The sequence below is a fragment of the Calidris pugnax genome, unplaced genomic scaffold, assembly GCF_001431845.1.
Source record: "Calidris pugnax isolate Ruff unplaced genomic scaffold, ASM143184v1 scaffold63, whole genome shotgun sequence".
NCBI lineage: Eukaryota > Metazoa > Chordata > Aves > Charadriiformes > Scolopacidae > Calidris > Calidris pugnax.
Genome location: NW_015090852.1, coordinates 34,222 through 47,011, shown reverse-complemented (window position 1 = coordinate 47,011; position 12,790 = coordinate 34,222). Strand labels below are relative to the sequence as shown.

The window sequence follows — 12,790 nt, the reverse complement described above, 5'->3', positions numbered from 1 at the left end:
CCGAGCTTCCCGTAACCAAAAATCCCTGCCATCCACCCCAGGGAGGGCTGAGGGGGGGCTGCCACCCATCCCCAGGGTGGGCAGCGCTGCTTGGGGGAGACCGAGGTGGCCCCAGGGGAGCCCACGGTGCTCTCAGCGGTGCTTTTCTAAAAGCAAAAATGATATATTTTTTTTTTTGCTTACGGGTTGAAACCGTCCTGGGGCCGATGGCAGCTGGGCCTGTGCAGAGGGCGGCCGTGGAGCGGGCTCCAGGCAGCAGCCTGTAAAAATAGTTTCACTTTAACCCTGTTATCCAACATTCATATCAGTAGTTTTCCAAATCGCTCCCTTTAGGGGATGAAAGCGTCTACGTGCGGCTGCTGGCTGGGAGGCTCGATGGCAGCGGGAATAAGATGAAGCTTTGGTTGGTTTTGTTTGCTGGGTGGTGGCTTTTTTTTTTTTTTGGTGTTTGTTTTTTAACGTTTTGAGGAAGGTTCTCGGGAGCCCGCTGTGAGTTCTGGGAGACCGGCGGCAAAAACTCTTTTTATTATTCACCATTTCCAAAACAGTAACAGTGCGATTCCAGCCGAGGAAACTGCTCACACACACACACCCCCCCGTGTCAGGTTTCATCCAGTTTTCCTACGAGTCTGCAGGTGCAAGTGGGAAAATAGATGTCACCGGTGTGTGAGTGTGTGGAGCTGTCTCTCTGCCAGCTCTGTTGGAGAGTTCGTAGGCTCTGAGGGCAAAGTCAGCCTCTCCCAGCCACCAATGCCAGTGGAAAGTGGGTATAAAGCTGCTATAAAGCCAATGCCAGAAGGAAATGGTCGAGTTTAATATTGTGATTCCTGCTTTGCACCACTTAGCATCTATTGCGTGAGGTGAGGGCCCACCAGAAGTGAGGGCCCACCAGAAGTGAGGTCCCACCAGAAGTGAGGTCCCATCCGCGTTAAGGAACTGGGGGTGACAGCAGGTCAGCCGCTTTCATGTCATCTCTGCAAGTCCTGAGTTGCAGCTGGGCACCGAGTGTGGAGGACCTCAAAGAACCTAAAAAGTACTCGGGGCCAAACCCCACAGGCTGTAGGTCGGTTGTCCTCCCGAGCTGCCCCTGCTCTCAATGTGGATGCAGGGAGAAGAAGCACCTTAGAGCAGCCCTGCTCCCACCAGAGCCAGGCTGTGTGACAGCCAAGAGGAGTGGGTTGAGCTTTGTTAGGCTGGAGGAAACTTCAAACAGACATAAGAGCCTGTCAAGGGTTGAGCCTAAAGGACTTAACTTGCAAAATCAGGTCCTAAAACATCTCCAGCTCTCTCTCTCTTTGCCCCGGTGACCCTGCATTGGCAGTTTCCAGCCCTTTGCCCCCTGTTTCCAGCCAACTGCAACTTTTCTGCAAACTCTGCCACCATCCCAGCCACTGTGGTTTGCTCTGCAGTGCACAGGATGTGGGCAAGCCAGCATTGCCAAGGCAACCCCTCTGTTTTGATTTCCCCATGCTCAGGCTGGCAGCCTTTACCCCTCCGGCTCCGCCGGGCGAGCCGCGCACGCCGATGGTTTGTGGTGCCATCCCATGCTGGCCCTCAAAAGGAGCTTGTTTTCCACCCACGGCCACCCGTAAACTTGGGAGGAGTGGCAGATGCTCCCCACCCTTGAAAAAACCGGCTCCTTCAGAGCCAAGGTGGATTAAAGAACCTCCTGTTGGACGCCCAATTTCCATTAAAAGTTACACAAGTTGTGCAAACCCAGCCGTGCAGAGCTGCCATACATCCCTGGCTGCAGGATTTCCGAGCAAGTTTACCATGTCAAGCTTTCCCCTGACTCCCTGCTGGCACCGACTACCCAAAACCAAAGAGCTCATTTAGCAGGGTGTTTAGCATCCTTCTCCGAGACACTGCCCTGTCTCCCAGTGCCTCCTTGGCCCCATTTTTTTGGTCCCATACCTTGACCCAAAGAAACAGCCAACCTCCCAGATGCAGTTCCTCGTGCATTGGACCCATGGTTGGACCCCAGCACAGCTCTTCCCGTTCCACCTCCTCTCTGAGGGGAGATGTTGCTGTTACACCAAGTAATTGAGCAGCAGCACAGATTTGTCCTCAATGCAGCTCCTCGCTGCTCACACAGGCTTTCAGCTGGCGATGGGTGGCCTTGGGTAACCCCTCTGCCCTTGGAATTGTTGCTTAAAAGGCACCATGTCTACTTTCCCTTCCCCCCCTCCTTTTTTTTTTTTTTAATTAAACTGAAGAACCCCTTTATTTGGCGCACAGACATCCCTTCATCTACCAAACAAAAGGCGATGCACGCACCCAAAAGAAAAAGGCATTTGAAAACCAGCTGCGTTGCCATGTGAAAGGTGGCCCTGGGGTTTCAGTGCTGCTTGCTCAGGGTGGTGGCCGGTACCTCTGCCCTTCCCCACACCAGGGATGCTCGGCCACATCCCTGCTGCTCCGGGCTTGTCCAGGGCAGCCACACGTCCCCAGCTGGGCACTTCCCAGGAACAAGCAGCGAAGGCCTCCGCGGCGCATTCAGCTCCGGTTTAAAGTGGAAACATTTCAAAGGACTCTGCTTTTTTTTTTTTCTTTTTTTTTTTTTCTCTGCAAACAATTAATTACAAGTTTAAAAGGAAGTTCCAGCCCTCCTACCCTCGGCAGAAGTCTAGAGGCAATAAATATAAAGCAGCTCAGCGCAGGAATAAAATCGTACATCCTGTTTTGTCTGAAATTCAGGCGGTTGTTGTTTTGGGGTTGGTTGCTTTTTTTTTTTTTTTTTTTTTTTTTTTTTTTTTTTTTTTTTTTTTTAACTTTTTTTTTGGAGTGAAGTGTATCACAGACGTCCAGTGTTCCTGCCTGGATAATGAGCTGCCAGGATATTTATGGATAAATGGCAAACCTGCCTCACACAGATGATTCAGGCCGAGGAAAAGCCGCTCTGTTTTATTTGTGTTGCAGTTTATTACAGCTGTCCTAAAAAAAGGCCCGAGTGAGGATGAAGGTCGGGGCGGGGAGCAGTTTGAAGAAGTGGTTTTCAACTCTTCCCCCCATACCCTTTGCTTCTAATGCCTGTGGGCAGCAGATAGTGGAGACAAGCACCCGGAGAGCCCTTGCTTATCTCCCCTGTGAACAAAAACAGGTCTGCAACACTCACTGCTGGCTCCGGGCAGGGGGTAAGAAGGGGATGGATGGGATTTCAGCCTCCAAGCCTTCCTTGGTAGCTCGTGATTTCTCATTTGGGGACAGCAGTGATAGCAGTGTCCTCTGCCAGGTAGGTGAATGAGGCAATGCAGGGAGTGGCGGGTTTCCTGAGGCCGGGAAGCTGCTCAGCAAAGGAGACAGGGGTGGAAAAGGCTCTTCTGCCTCTTGTAGCACCATCCCTCCCTCCTGGATGCAGACCTGGCACCCCCACCATCCGGCTGGTCTACCTCCAACAAAAACCCGCCATATTTTTCATTTTTTAATTCCCCTTCGAGCAAGCAGAAACTGGAAGGTGCAGCAGGCTGGACAAAAATCCAGATAAAACTTTAGCTTGCAAAAGCTTTCGTTTAGCCAAAGCCCAAACCACCTCCCAGAGGGCTGTGTTTTATTTGGTAAATCTCAAACGAGAGGGTTTTTTTTTTAGAAAGGCACCCACAGAAATTCATGTGTCCGTTTTCATCACATTTCCCGTGCGTATTATCAGAAGAGAAACCACCAGCTAACTGCGGCCAGCTCAGCTACGTCCTCATGCAGATCCAGACAATAAATTTGTGGGGGTCAGTCTGGTTCTGCAGGGGGGGAGGGAGGATAAATCCTTCTCTTTACGTAGGATCTGAGCACTTAGGAAGTCTCAGATTGAGACCTCAGCACCGACACTGAAGGATTCAGCTCTTGGAGCCCCCGCAATTGGGTACGAAAGCCAGCAGCCGGGGTGGCTGATGAAACCAGACCCCATACAGCATCGTAGGTGCCAGGACAGTGCTTCCAAAGGAAGGTTTTCCCTTGGGAATCACCTTTTTGGGGGCTGCCTGCCAGCTCCCGCCTCAGCAGCAGCAGCCCGAGGGCTGTGGTTAGGGTTGGGTGGGACTCGTGGTTTCTTTTTCAGGCGAGGCAGGCAGCCTTGCTGCTGGTTAGGAGGTAGGCTGTCACTGCAAAGCGAGGGGGGAGATGCACAGTGGCATCCCAGCTGGGTGAGCTGGAGCATCCCAAAATGCTTGGTACAAGGGAGCATCCCGTAGCAGGTGCCCCAACAGCAATAACTGCGATTCAAAGCAAGGAAGGGTAGCGCTCCAGACATGGAGGCTTTAACCAAAACCAGCCTGGGTCCCCTTCCCTCTCCTCCCTAGAGATGCCTGGGCTCTGTGAGAGCTGCCACAGGGAGAGCCAAGGAGTTGGTGGTCACAGGGGACAAGGGGCACAACCCCTCCGGGACACCTTTGGAGTTCAGGCTGTACCTCTTAATTTTTTGTTACGTGGAAGTGTTGGTTTTCCTTCTCCTGTGCCTCAGTTTCCCCTCCTGTGCCCGTGTGGATTTCAGCATTCCCTCGAGGCTGTGGGGCTTGAATCCTTAAGGCTGGCAAAGAGTAAAATATCAAGCAGGGGTGAAACATGGTATTAGAGCCTGATGTTGTTCCTGCCAGCTCTTCATCTGCACAGCCCATGATGTAGCGACCCCAGTGCTGAACCTGAACTGCAGACTCATGGCACAGAGCCCCCTGCCCTGCTCAAAACCCTGGGAGCTTTGCCTGGCCCCAGGAGAGCAGCTCCCTGCCCCTGCAGGAGGGCTTCCCCGGGAGCCCTGCCTGCCGCTCAGCAGCACCTCTCCCTCCCCGAGGGAGAGGAAAACCTTACGTCAGGCCGCAGAAATGCTCCTCAGCCCTACCCAACCCTTGGAGCAATTCCCAGGTGAGGCACAGCGGAGGCTCCTCCGTCTCCAGCCAACCCTCATCCTCCCCCACCGCTGCCTTTGAGGCCAGGCCTGGGTGCACAGAGGTGGCCATGGGTGCCCGACCACAGCCTCCAAGTCCCACTGACCATAGTCCCCATCAAAAATCCGGGTGGTTTAACCATACCCTCCAACCCCAAACCTCCTGGCTGTGCCCCAGGTGCCAGAGCAACAGGACTGGTGCCCAGCACAGTGCCTGGGACAGGCACAGACCATGAGAAACGTTCTGTCCAAACCAGACACCCCGTCCCAGGGTGGGTCGGGGTAAAGAGAGACCTGTGGTGTTGACTCCTGGCTCTGATAGCAGCAGTGCCACTCTCTGCGGTGGTCCCTTGCCTGGACCAGGTGAGTCCCTTCCTAGACTGGAAGCAAGGGTTGAGGTGTAATGTCCAGGGGGGCAGGATTTGTGTTCAGCCATACACCAAGGCAAGTAGGGATGCCCAAAGCCCTCCTCGCCCATCCCCACTGCTAAGAATGAACCCCAGGAGAGCTTGGGAGGCTGTGTTTCTCAGATGGGGACACCCAAAGGATGTGGCTGGCAGCATGGCCTAGTCCCCATGACCCTAGACACCTCCAAGGTAGCAGACCTCTTACCTTTTTGAGGCTTTGCTGAGGGAGCAGGCACATAATCTGTGTGGTTTCCCATCTCTGCAGGCACCATCCAAGGACGCTTGTGGAGCCCACTAGCTGCTTACAGGAGCTGAACGTATCCCAAGGGACCTTCAAGCAGAGGGAGCAGCACAGGCAGCCTGCCCAGGAGCCAATATGGAGCAGAGGATCAGCTCTTTCTTTAATTCCATCTTGGAGCTCATCCGTACCAAGCATGAGGAAGGTGTCTTCAACACTGTCTGCCTGGCCGTGCTGATGGGTCTGCCCTTTGTTGTCCTCATTGCCTTCATTTTCATCTGCTGCCACTGTTGCTTCTGCAGCCGGAGGGGAGAAAGTAGGAAGAAAGGTGGCACCAGCAGCAATGGGCAGCTGCATGCCGAGAGGAACAAGAAGAAAAAGAAGAAGAAGAAGAAGGATGAAGAGGACCTGTGGATTTCAGCTCAGCCCAAGCTGCTCTTGCTGGATAAGAGACCTTCCTTGCCCATCTAGCAGACAGGAGGGCATTCAGGCCCTCCCCTCTGAGATGCCACTGGTCCTTTCAGCTGTGCACTACAGGAGGTGAGGAGATACCAAGGCTGCTGCCACTTTATGGTGACTTTCAAAAGAGGCTGAGCCCAGCAGCTAACTAGCACATTGAAAGGCCAACAGCGAGCAAGGCTGTTGGGCACAGGTTTATGCAAGCCCCTTCTCCCCCACCACGACAGCGTGCCCAAGGGCAGAAACCCCCACAAAGGACAGGTGTGCATGGGGACATGTGCCCTGCCACCAGGCCGTACGTACGTCCCACCACGAGCACATGGCCCACGCACCAGGCTGGCACAAAGTGACAGGGAAAGGACAGGTGTGCATGGGGACATGTGCCCTGCCACCAGGCCGTACGTACCTCCTACCACAAGCACATGGCCCACGCACCAGGCTGGCACGCAGTGACGGGGCATGAGGCTCTCCCTCTCATGGACAAAGGTGCGCAGAACCACGTGCACGCAAAGACCGAGCCGCTGGCACACTCCCCCTGCACAGACGTAGACAGCTGCATGAAGTGCAAGCACAGGCACACCTCCTTTGCTTGTCCTGCCACGCAGATGGCACAGCTTGACTGTCTAAGGCTCCATCCAAACCCAGCTCACGTTGGAGATGCACAGAAAGCCAAGCGCAGAGTTACCCCACAGCTCAAAGGTGTGCCATCTTCCTGGCTACCAAACCAAAGGCAACTGAGAGCATCTGAAGACAGATGCCCTCAGCCTAACCTTAGAGACCTCAAGAGCAGCAAAGCAGAAGGACGCGTTGCCACCCAGGCCAGAGGCAGGGAGGAGGGAGGAGGCTGCAAGACTGGCCTTTTTGCACCAGCACTTAAAAAAAAATCTTCCTTGAAAGATTGTTTTCTACAGACTTGCCTTTAGAGAGCCCACCACGCTACTGCAAGAGCGGAAACACAAGCTAAGGCTGTGTAAAGGCTTAGCTGTGGGCATTAGAGTTATTTATTGAATGACTACTAAAGAAGAGCAGGACCAAAGGCCCCTCTGTTGCGGGGCGAGGCACCCCAAAGCGGTATTGAAGCAGCAGACACCCTTTCCCAACACGCTTGGCCGTCCCCTCTCCCTGCAGCCCTTGTGCAGATGCAGACCCATAAACACACGCCGCCACCAGCTGATGCCACGCAGGCAGCTCTGTAGGCCACACAGAGGGCTTCTGTACAGCTGTCAAGCCAGCTGCCTCTGGGATTTGGAATGTGCTGGAGGAGCAGAGGGCATTAAAGTTCATGCCCGCAGTCGTCCCATACCCAGGGATGCGTCGTACAGCTGGACCCTGCGTCCCTCTCCGTCCTCCTCTCATGGACGTGCAATGGCTCAGCTGGACACAGCAGCTGATGGGACCACACACAACTCTCACCCCTGCTCTGGGTTTGACCCTCTGCTCCCCCCCACATCTGCATGCCCAGCCTACCTCCTGGGGAGCTGGGGGGGTCTCCTCTGCCTTCTCCAGCTTGTTCTGCCAGTGAGGGATGCATACTTGTGATAAGAAGCCCTGCCACATCTGGGTTTTTCCCTGTGACTGTACACTGGATGTTTTCCTCCCGATTTTCTTCCACTTCTTAAGCTGCTGGAGCAATCTGGAGCTGCCAGCCAGAGCCAGACATCTCGGGGACAAGCAGCCAAACCCACGGAGCTGCTGGACACAACTGCTTCCAGCCCAGGCGAGAGCAATGCTGCCTTCCCCCAGCACCCAGAGCACACACCAGCACAGGGGCAAACCCACCAGTTAGAAGCAGCTGCTCGTGCCACCCAGTCCCAGTGCAGCCTGTTTTGTCCAACTCGGACAGGGTGGTGATGTTAACATCACATCATCATGGGTTTTGGCTGCGTGTGGTTGGGCTGGTAACAGCCAGGAGGCCAAGCTCCTCCTCAGACAGCCCTTTAAATTGACCCCATATGTGCCTTATTTTCCAGCTTGCTTTGTTAGCATTGAAATAAGAAGTGAGTCCCTTCTCCTCCAAAACAGGAAGCAACGTATAATGCTATAAAAAAATTAGGATTTGGCAACACCTAATCCTAGAGAGAAACATGCACGACTAGCTCTGGGCTCTGTCCCAAAGCCCCCAGTCCAGCCAGGACCCTGGAGAACCAGTGCTACACTTGCATTATTCCTTCTTCCTTCCCTCCTTTCCCCTACCCAGGTACTTTTCCCAGCCCTCCTGCCCCCACACTCACCAGGTGGGCAAAGCAGCCTCCTCCCGCAGGCAGGAGAGCTACCCACACAGGTGTTCCTGCTGTCATCCAGGGGCACCAGCAGCCTCAGAGGAAGGGCAGTGCTGCCTGGAGGAATCAAAAAAAAAAAAACCACCCAAAACCAAAAATCAGAGCGAAGGGAAACACTATGGGAGGCCAGAGGCTTACCTGAACAAGCAGGGGCATGGAGGCAGCTGGATCTGGCAGAGTGCAGCCTACCCGGTGTGGAGCTGCTGGGCTTTGCATGGCTGGCTCCCAGCAAGAAGGTCCTTTTCCAGAAGGATTAGTGAGTAATGTTTCAGGGGAGAGGAACCGATTCCTACAAGAACCAGAGAACTGTCAAGAAAAAAAAAAAAATCTGTGTTTTATCACGGACAACATCTCCAATCCAAGCTTTTGGGAGTTCAGAACCAGGTCTGAATTTCAAGAGCTCCCCAAAATCATCATTCAAACCACTCCGGGCTAGGCAGGGAGGGACCAGGCTATAACCCTGCCCTGATCCATCTAACCAGTGGATGGCCTAACCCTCTGCACTCTATAAAGCAGAGGGGGCTGACATGCTCAAGAACAGCTGTTTTGGCCAAACCAAGCACTGAATCAGCTGTTTCTTGAGACAAAAGTGAAAAAAAGCACCTGGCTGAAGCGCACCAGGACCTGGCACCCATCAGCTGGGCAGCAGCAACCCTGCAGCACCCACGCTAGTAAAGTGGCAGGAGATGCATGGTACAGAAACTCCACTGCATGGGTCCCCACTCTCACACACCTCTGCACTGCCCCCCCACAGCTGCGTTTTGGTATCAACCTTTTATTTTCATAACCAGATCATACAACAGGGAGAAAAAAAGAATAATATTTTTTGCAATTTTTTTAACCAAAAATAAATGACTCTCAAACTGTAAACAAATGCTGCGTGTCCAGCTCTCAGTCGTGTGTTTATTTTCCAGGGGAAATCTTTCTTGTATCTGTGTCCTGGCTAGATAAGAGGCAGGGAACGCTCAGAAGGCAGAGGCTGTGTCTCTGCCTGCAGCCAGCTGTGCAGCTTGGAGAGACATTTTCTTAAAGAAACAGCTTAGCTTAATCGAGTTTAATGGCCTCACCTTGTTAGTGAACAGAGTCAGGCTCCTCTCCCCAAAGGCAAAAAGTTGTGGGAAGAAGAAAAATAGCACTTGTGCACTGTGGGAGGGGGGCTGCTAAGGGTTTTGTGTTTTTCCTTGCAGAGGAACTAGTTAACCACAGTTGGTTTTGATCAGACAAGTGTTTCATGGTGTCTGCAGCTTCTCACAGCCACCTGGTCATGCCAGTGAGGGATGCATACTTGTGATAAGAAGCCCTGCCACATCTGGGTTTTTCCCTGTGACTGTACACTGGATGTTTTCCTCCCGATTTTCTTCCACTTCTTAAGCTGCTGGAGCAATCTGGAGCTGCCAGCCAGAGCCAGACATCTCGGGGACAAGCAGCCAAACCCACGGAGCTGCTGGACACAACTGCTTCCAGCCCAGGCGAGAGCAATGCTGCCTTCCCCCAGCACCCAGAGCACACACCAGCACAGGGGCAAACCCACCAGTTAGAAGCAGCTGCTCGTGCCACCCAGTCCCAGTGCAGCCTGTTTTGTCCAACTCGGACAGGGTGGTGATGTTAACATCACATCATCATGGGTTTTGGCTGCGTGTGGTTGGGCTGGTAACAGCCAGGAGGCCAAGCTCCTCCTCAGACAGCCCTTTAAATTGACCCCATATGTGCCTTATTTTCCAGCTTGCTTTGTTAGCATTGAAATAAGAAGTGAGTCCCTTCTCCTCCAAAACAGGAAGCAACGTATAATGCTATAAAAAAATTAGGATTTGGCAACACCTAATCCTAGAGAGAAACATGCACGACTAGCTCTGGGCTCTGTCCCAAAGCCCCCAGTCCAGCCAGGACCCTGGAGAACCAGTGCTACACTTGCATTATTCCTTCTTCCTTCCCTCCTTTCCCCTACCCAGGTACTTTTCCCAGCCCTCCTGCCCCCACACTCACCAGGTGGGCAAAGCAGCCTCCTCCCGCAGGCAGGAGAGCTACCCACACAGGTGTTCCTGCTGTCATCCAGGGGCACCAGCAGCCTCAGAGGAAGGGCAGTGCTGCCTGGAGGAATCAAAAAAAAAAAAACCACCCAAAACCAAAAATCAGAGCGAAGGGAAACACTATGGGAGGCCAGAGGCTTACCTGAACAAGCAGGGGCACGGAGGCAGCCGGCTTTGGCAGAGTGCAGCCTACCTGGTGTGGAGCTGCTGGGCTTTGCATGGCTGGCTCCCAGCAAGAAGGTCCTTTTCCAGAAGGATTAGTGAGTAATGTTTCAGGGGAGAGGAACCGATTCCTACAAGAACCAGAGAACTGTCAGAGAAATCTGTGTTGTATCACGAACAACATCTCCAATACAAGCTTTTGGGAGTTCAGCGCCAGGTCTGAATTTCAAGAGCTCCCCAAAATCATCATTCAAACCACTCCGGGCTAGGCAGGGAGGGACCAGGCTACAACCCTGCCCTGATCCATCTAACCAGTGGATGGCTTGACCCACTGCACCCCATAAAGCACAAGAGGCTAACGTGCTCAAGGACAGCTGTTTTGGCCAAACCACGCACCGAATCAGCTGTTTCTTGAGACAAAAGTGAAAAAAAGCACCTGGCTGAAGCGCACCAGGACCTGGCACCCATCAGCTGGGCAGCAGCAACCCTGCAGCACCCACGCTAGTAAAGTGGCAGGAGATGCATGGTACAGAAACTCCACTGCATGGGTCCCCACTCTCACACACCTCTGCACTGCCTCCCCACAACTGCATTTCGGTATCAACCTTTTATTTTCATAACCAGACCATACAACAGGGAGAAAAAAGAATAATATTTTTTGCAATTTTTTTAACCAAAAATAAATGACTCTCAAACTGTAAACAAATGCTGCGTGTCCAGCTCTCAGTCGTGTGTTTATTTTCCAGGGGAAATCTTTCTTGTATCTGTGTCCTGGCTAGATAAGAGGCAGGGAACGCTCAGAAGGCAGAGGCTGTGTCTCTGCCTGCAGCCAGCTGTGCAGCTTGGAGAGACATTTTCTTAAAGAAACAGCTTAATCGAGTTTAATGGCTCACTTTGTTAGTGAACAGAGTCAGGCTCCTCTCCCCAAAGGCAAAAAGTTGTGGGAAGAAGAAAAATAGCACTTGTGCACTGTGGGAGGGGGGCTGCTAAGGGTTTTGTGTTTTTCCTTGCAGAGGAACTAGTTAACCACAGTTGGTTTTGATCAGACAAGTGTTTCATGGTGTCTGCAGCTTCTCACAGCCACCTGGTCACAGCACCAAGTTCACACCTCTGCTAGGCAAGAGCCTTTCTCAATCGTGCACCACTGAGCTCTCTCTCTACAAGGACAGAGATGAACCTGCCACTCACCCGGATGATGCACTGAGCTGCACCTTGCCCACAGAGCTAAGCCTCTGGAGAAGACCGGTGGCAAGAGGCCTGCAGGGCCGCAGCAACAAGCAGCTAGAAATGGCAGAGACACACTTTTGGGGGGAAGGAATGAGCAGGGCACAACTTACTTCTCTCCAGATGGCAGCTCTTGCACGCTGTATTGAGGGCCAGGCGTTCTTGGGTAGTGTGGGCTGCAGAGGAGGTTCCTGGGTCTTAGGTTAGAAACAGGGGTTGAGGTCAAGTTGAGCATCCTGGAGCAGCCCAGAGATCAAGGAGATGCAAGTCACATCCCCCCCCAGGTGTATGAAACCCTACTCGGAGGGGAGAATGGGATTGCCACTGACTATTCCTCTATTTATTCAGCCAACAAAGCCTAGAGCAGTGACCAGAAGTCACATTGCTGCTTTCCAAGCAATTGCTCAGCACAGTATGACTCTCCTGCCTTCTCTGCAAGTTACACCGTTCAGAGTACAACATCTTTGGGCAGAGGTACACCTTCTCCCTTCTCCTCCTGGGACAGCGGGGAGGTGGTTGAAGAATCCACCATTTTTCCCTCCTCCAGCAGCATTTCACTGGGGGCCCCCACAGCAGCACTGGCCCTGGTGCACCCCAGATAGGTCCTGGCTCCTGGGCCCAGCAACAGGACAGTCCCCCTCAACACAGTGATGCCAAAGCAGAGGGGATCCTTCTGGGAGTCAAATTCTGCCCTTGGGCGTGTTGCAAACCTCACTGGCTATAAAATTTAAGTGATCTCGGGTCAAGGCAGAGGCTTTGAGAAACTGGTTTGGCCATCTATGGGCTGGGTATCGCAGCAAAACAAGGGTGGTAAGGGGATGTGAAATTTTTATGGGACTACCCCAACCAGCCTGAGCCTTGAAACCAGAACAGCCAGTTCCTGAAGGCAAACAAACTGCATTATCTGACCAGTCCCTACTTCTAAAGCTGTAGCACAGACTCTGGTTAACCCCAAAACGGTCTTTCCACAGAGGCCACCTGGATACAGGGAAGTTTCTCCTAGTCTAGCATGAAGACATGATGCCATCCTGTGGCTGTTTGGAAATACTGACTTACCACAATGGTTTTCCAGCCGCTGCCACTTTGACTGTCCTTCCTCATAAAAGAGAGGCCCATAATTAGGA

The 12,790-nt window shown here is 52.9% G+C and overlaps 1 protein-coding gene across 1 annotated transcript in view; it reads left to right on the top strand.

Annotated features, from left to right (window-relative positions):
- The window catches only part of KIAA0040 (KIAA0040 ortholog), a 9,696-nt gene extending 591 nt beyond the window's left edge, over positions 1 to 9,105 (top strand). The window contains exons 2-3 of the mRNA XM_014943590.1: positions 5,543 to 6,235; positions 6,339 to 9,105. Of these exons, the coding sequence (XP_014799076.1) occupies positions 5,654 to 5,986 (333 nt within the window). The 5' untranslated portion in view covers positions 5,543 to 5,653 and the 3' untranslated portion in view covers positions 5,987 to 6,235; positions 6,339 to 9,105. The remainder of the gene's footprint in view (positions 1 to 5,542; positions 6,236 to 6,338) is intronic.
- The last annotated feature ends 3,685 nt before the right edge of the window (positions 9,106 to 12,790 follow it).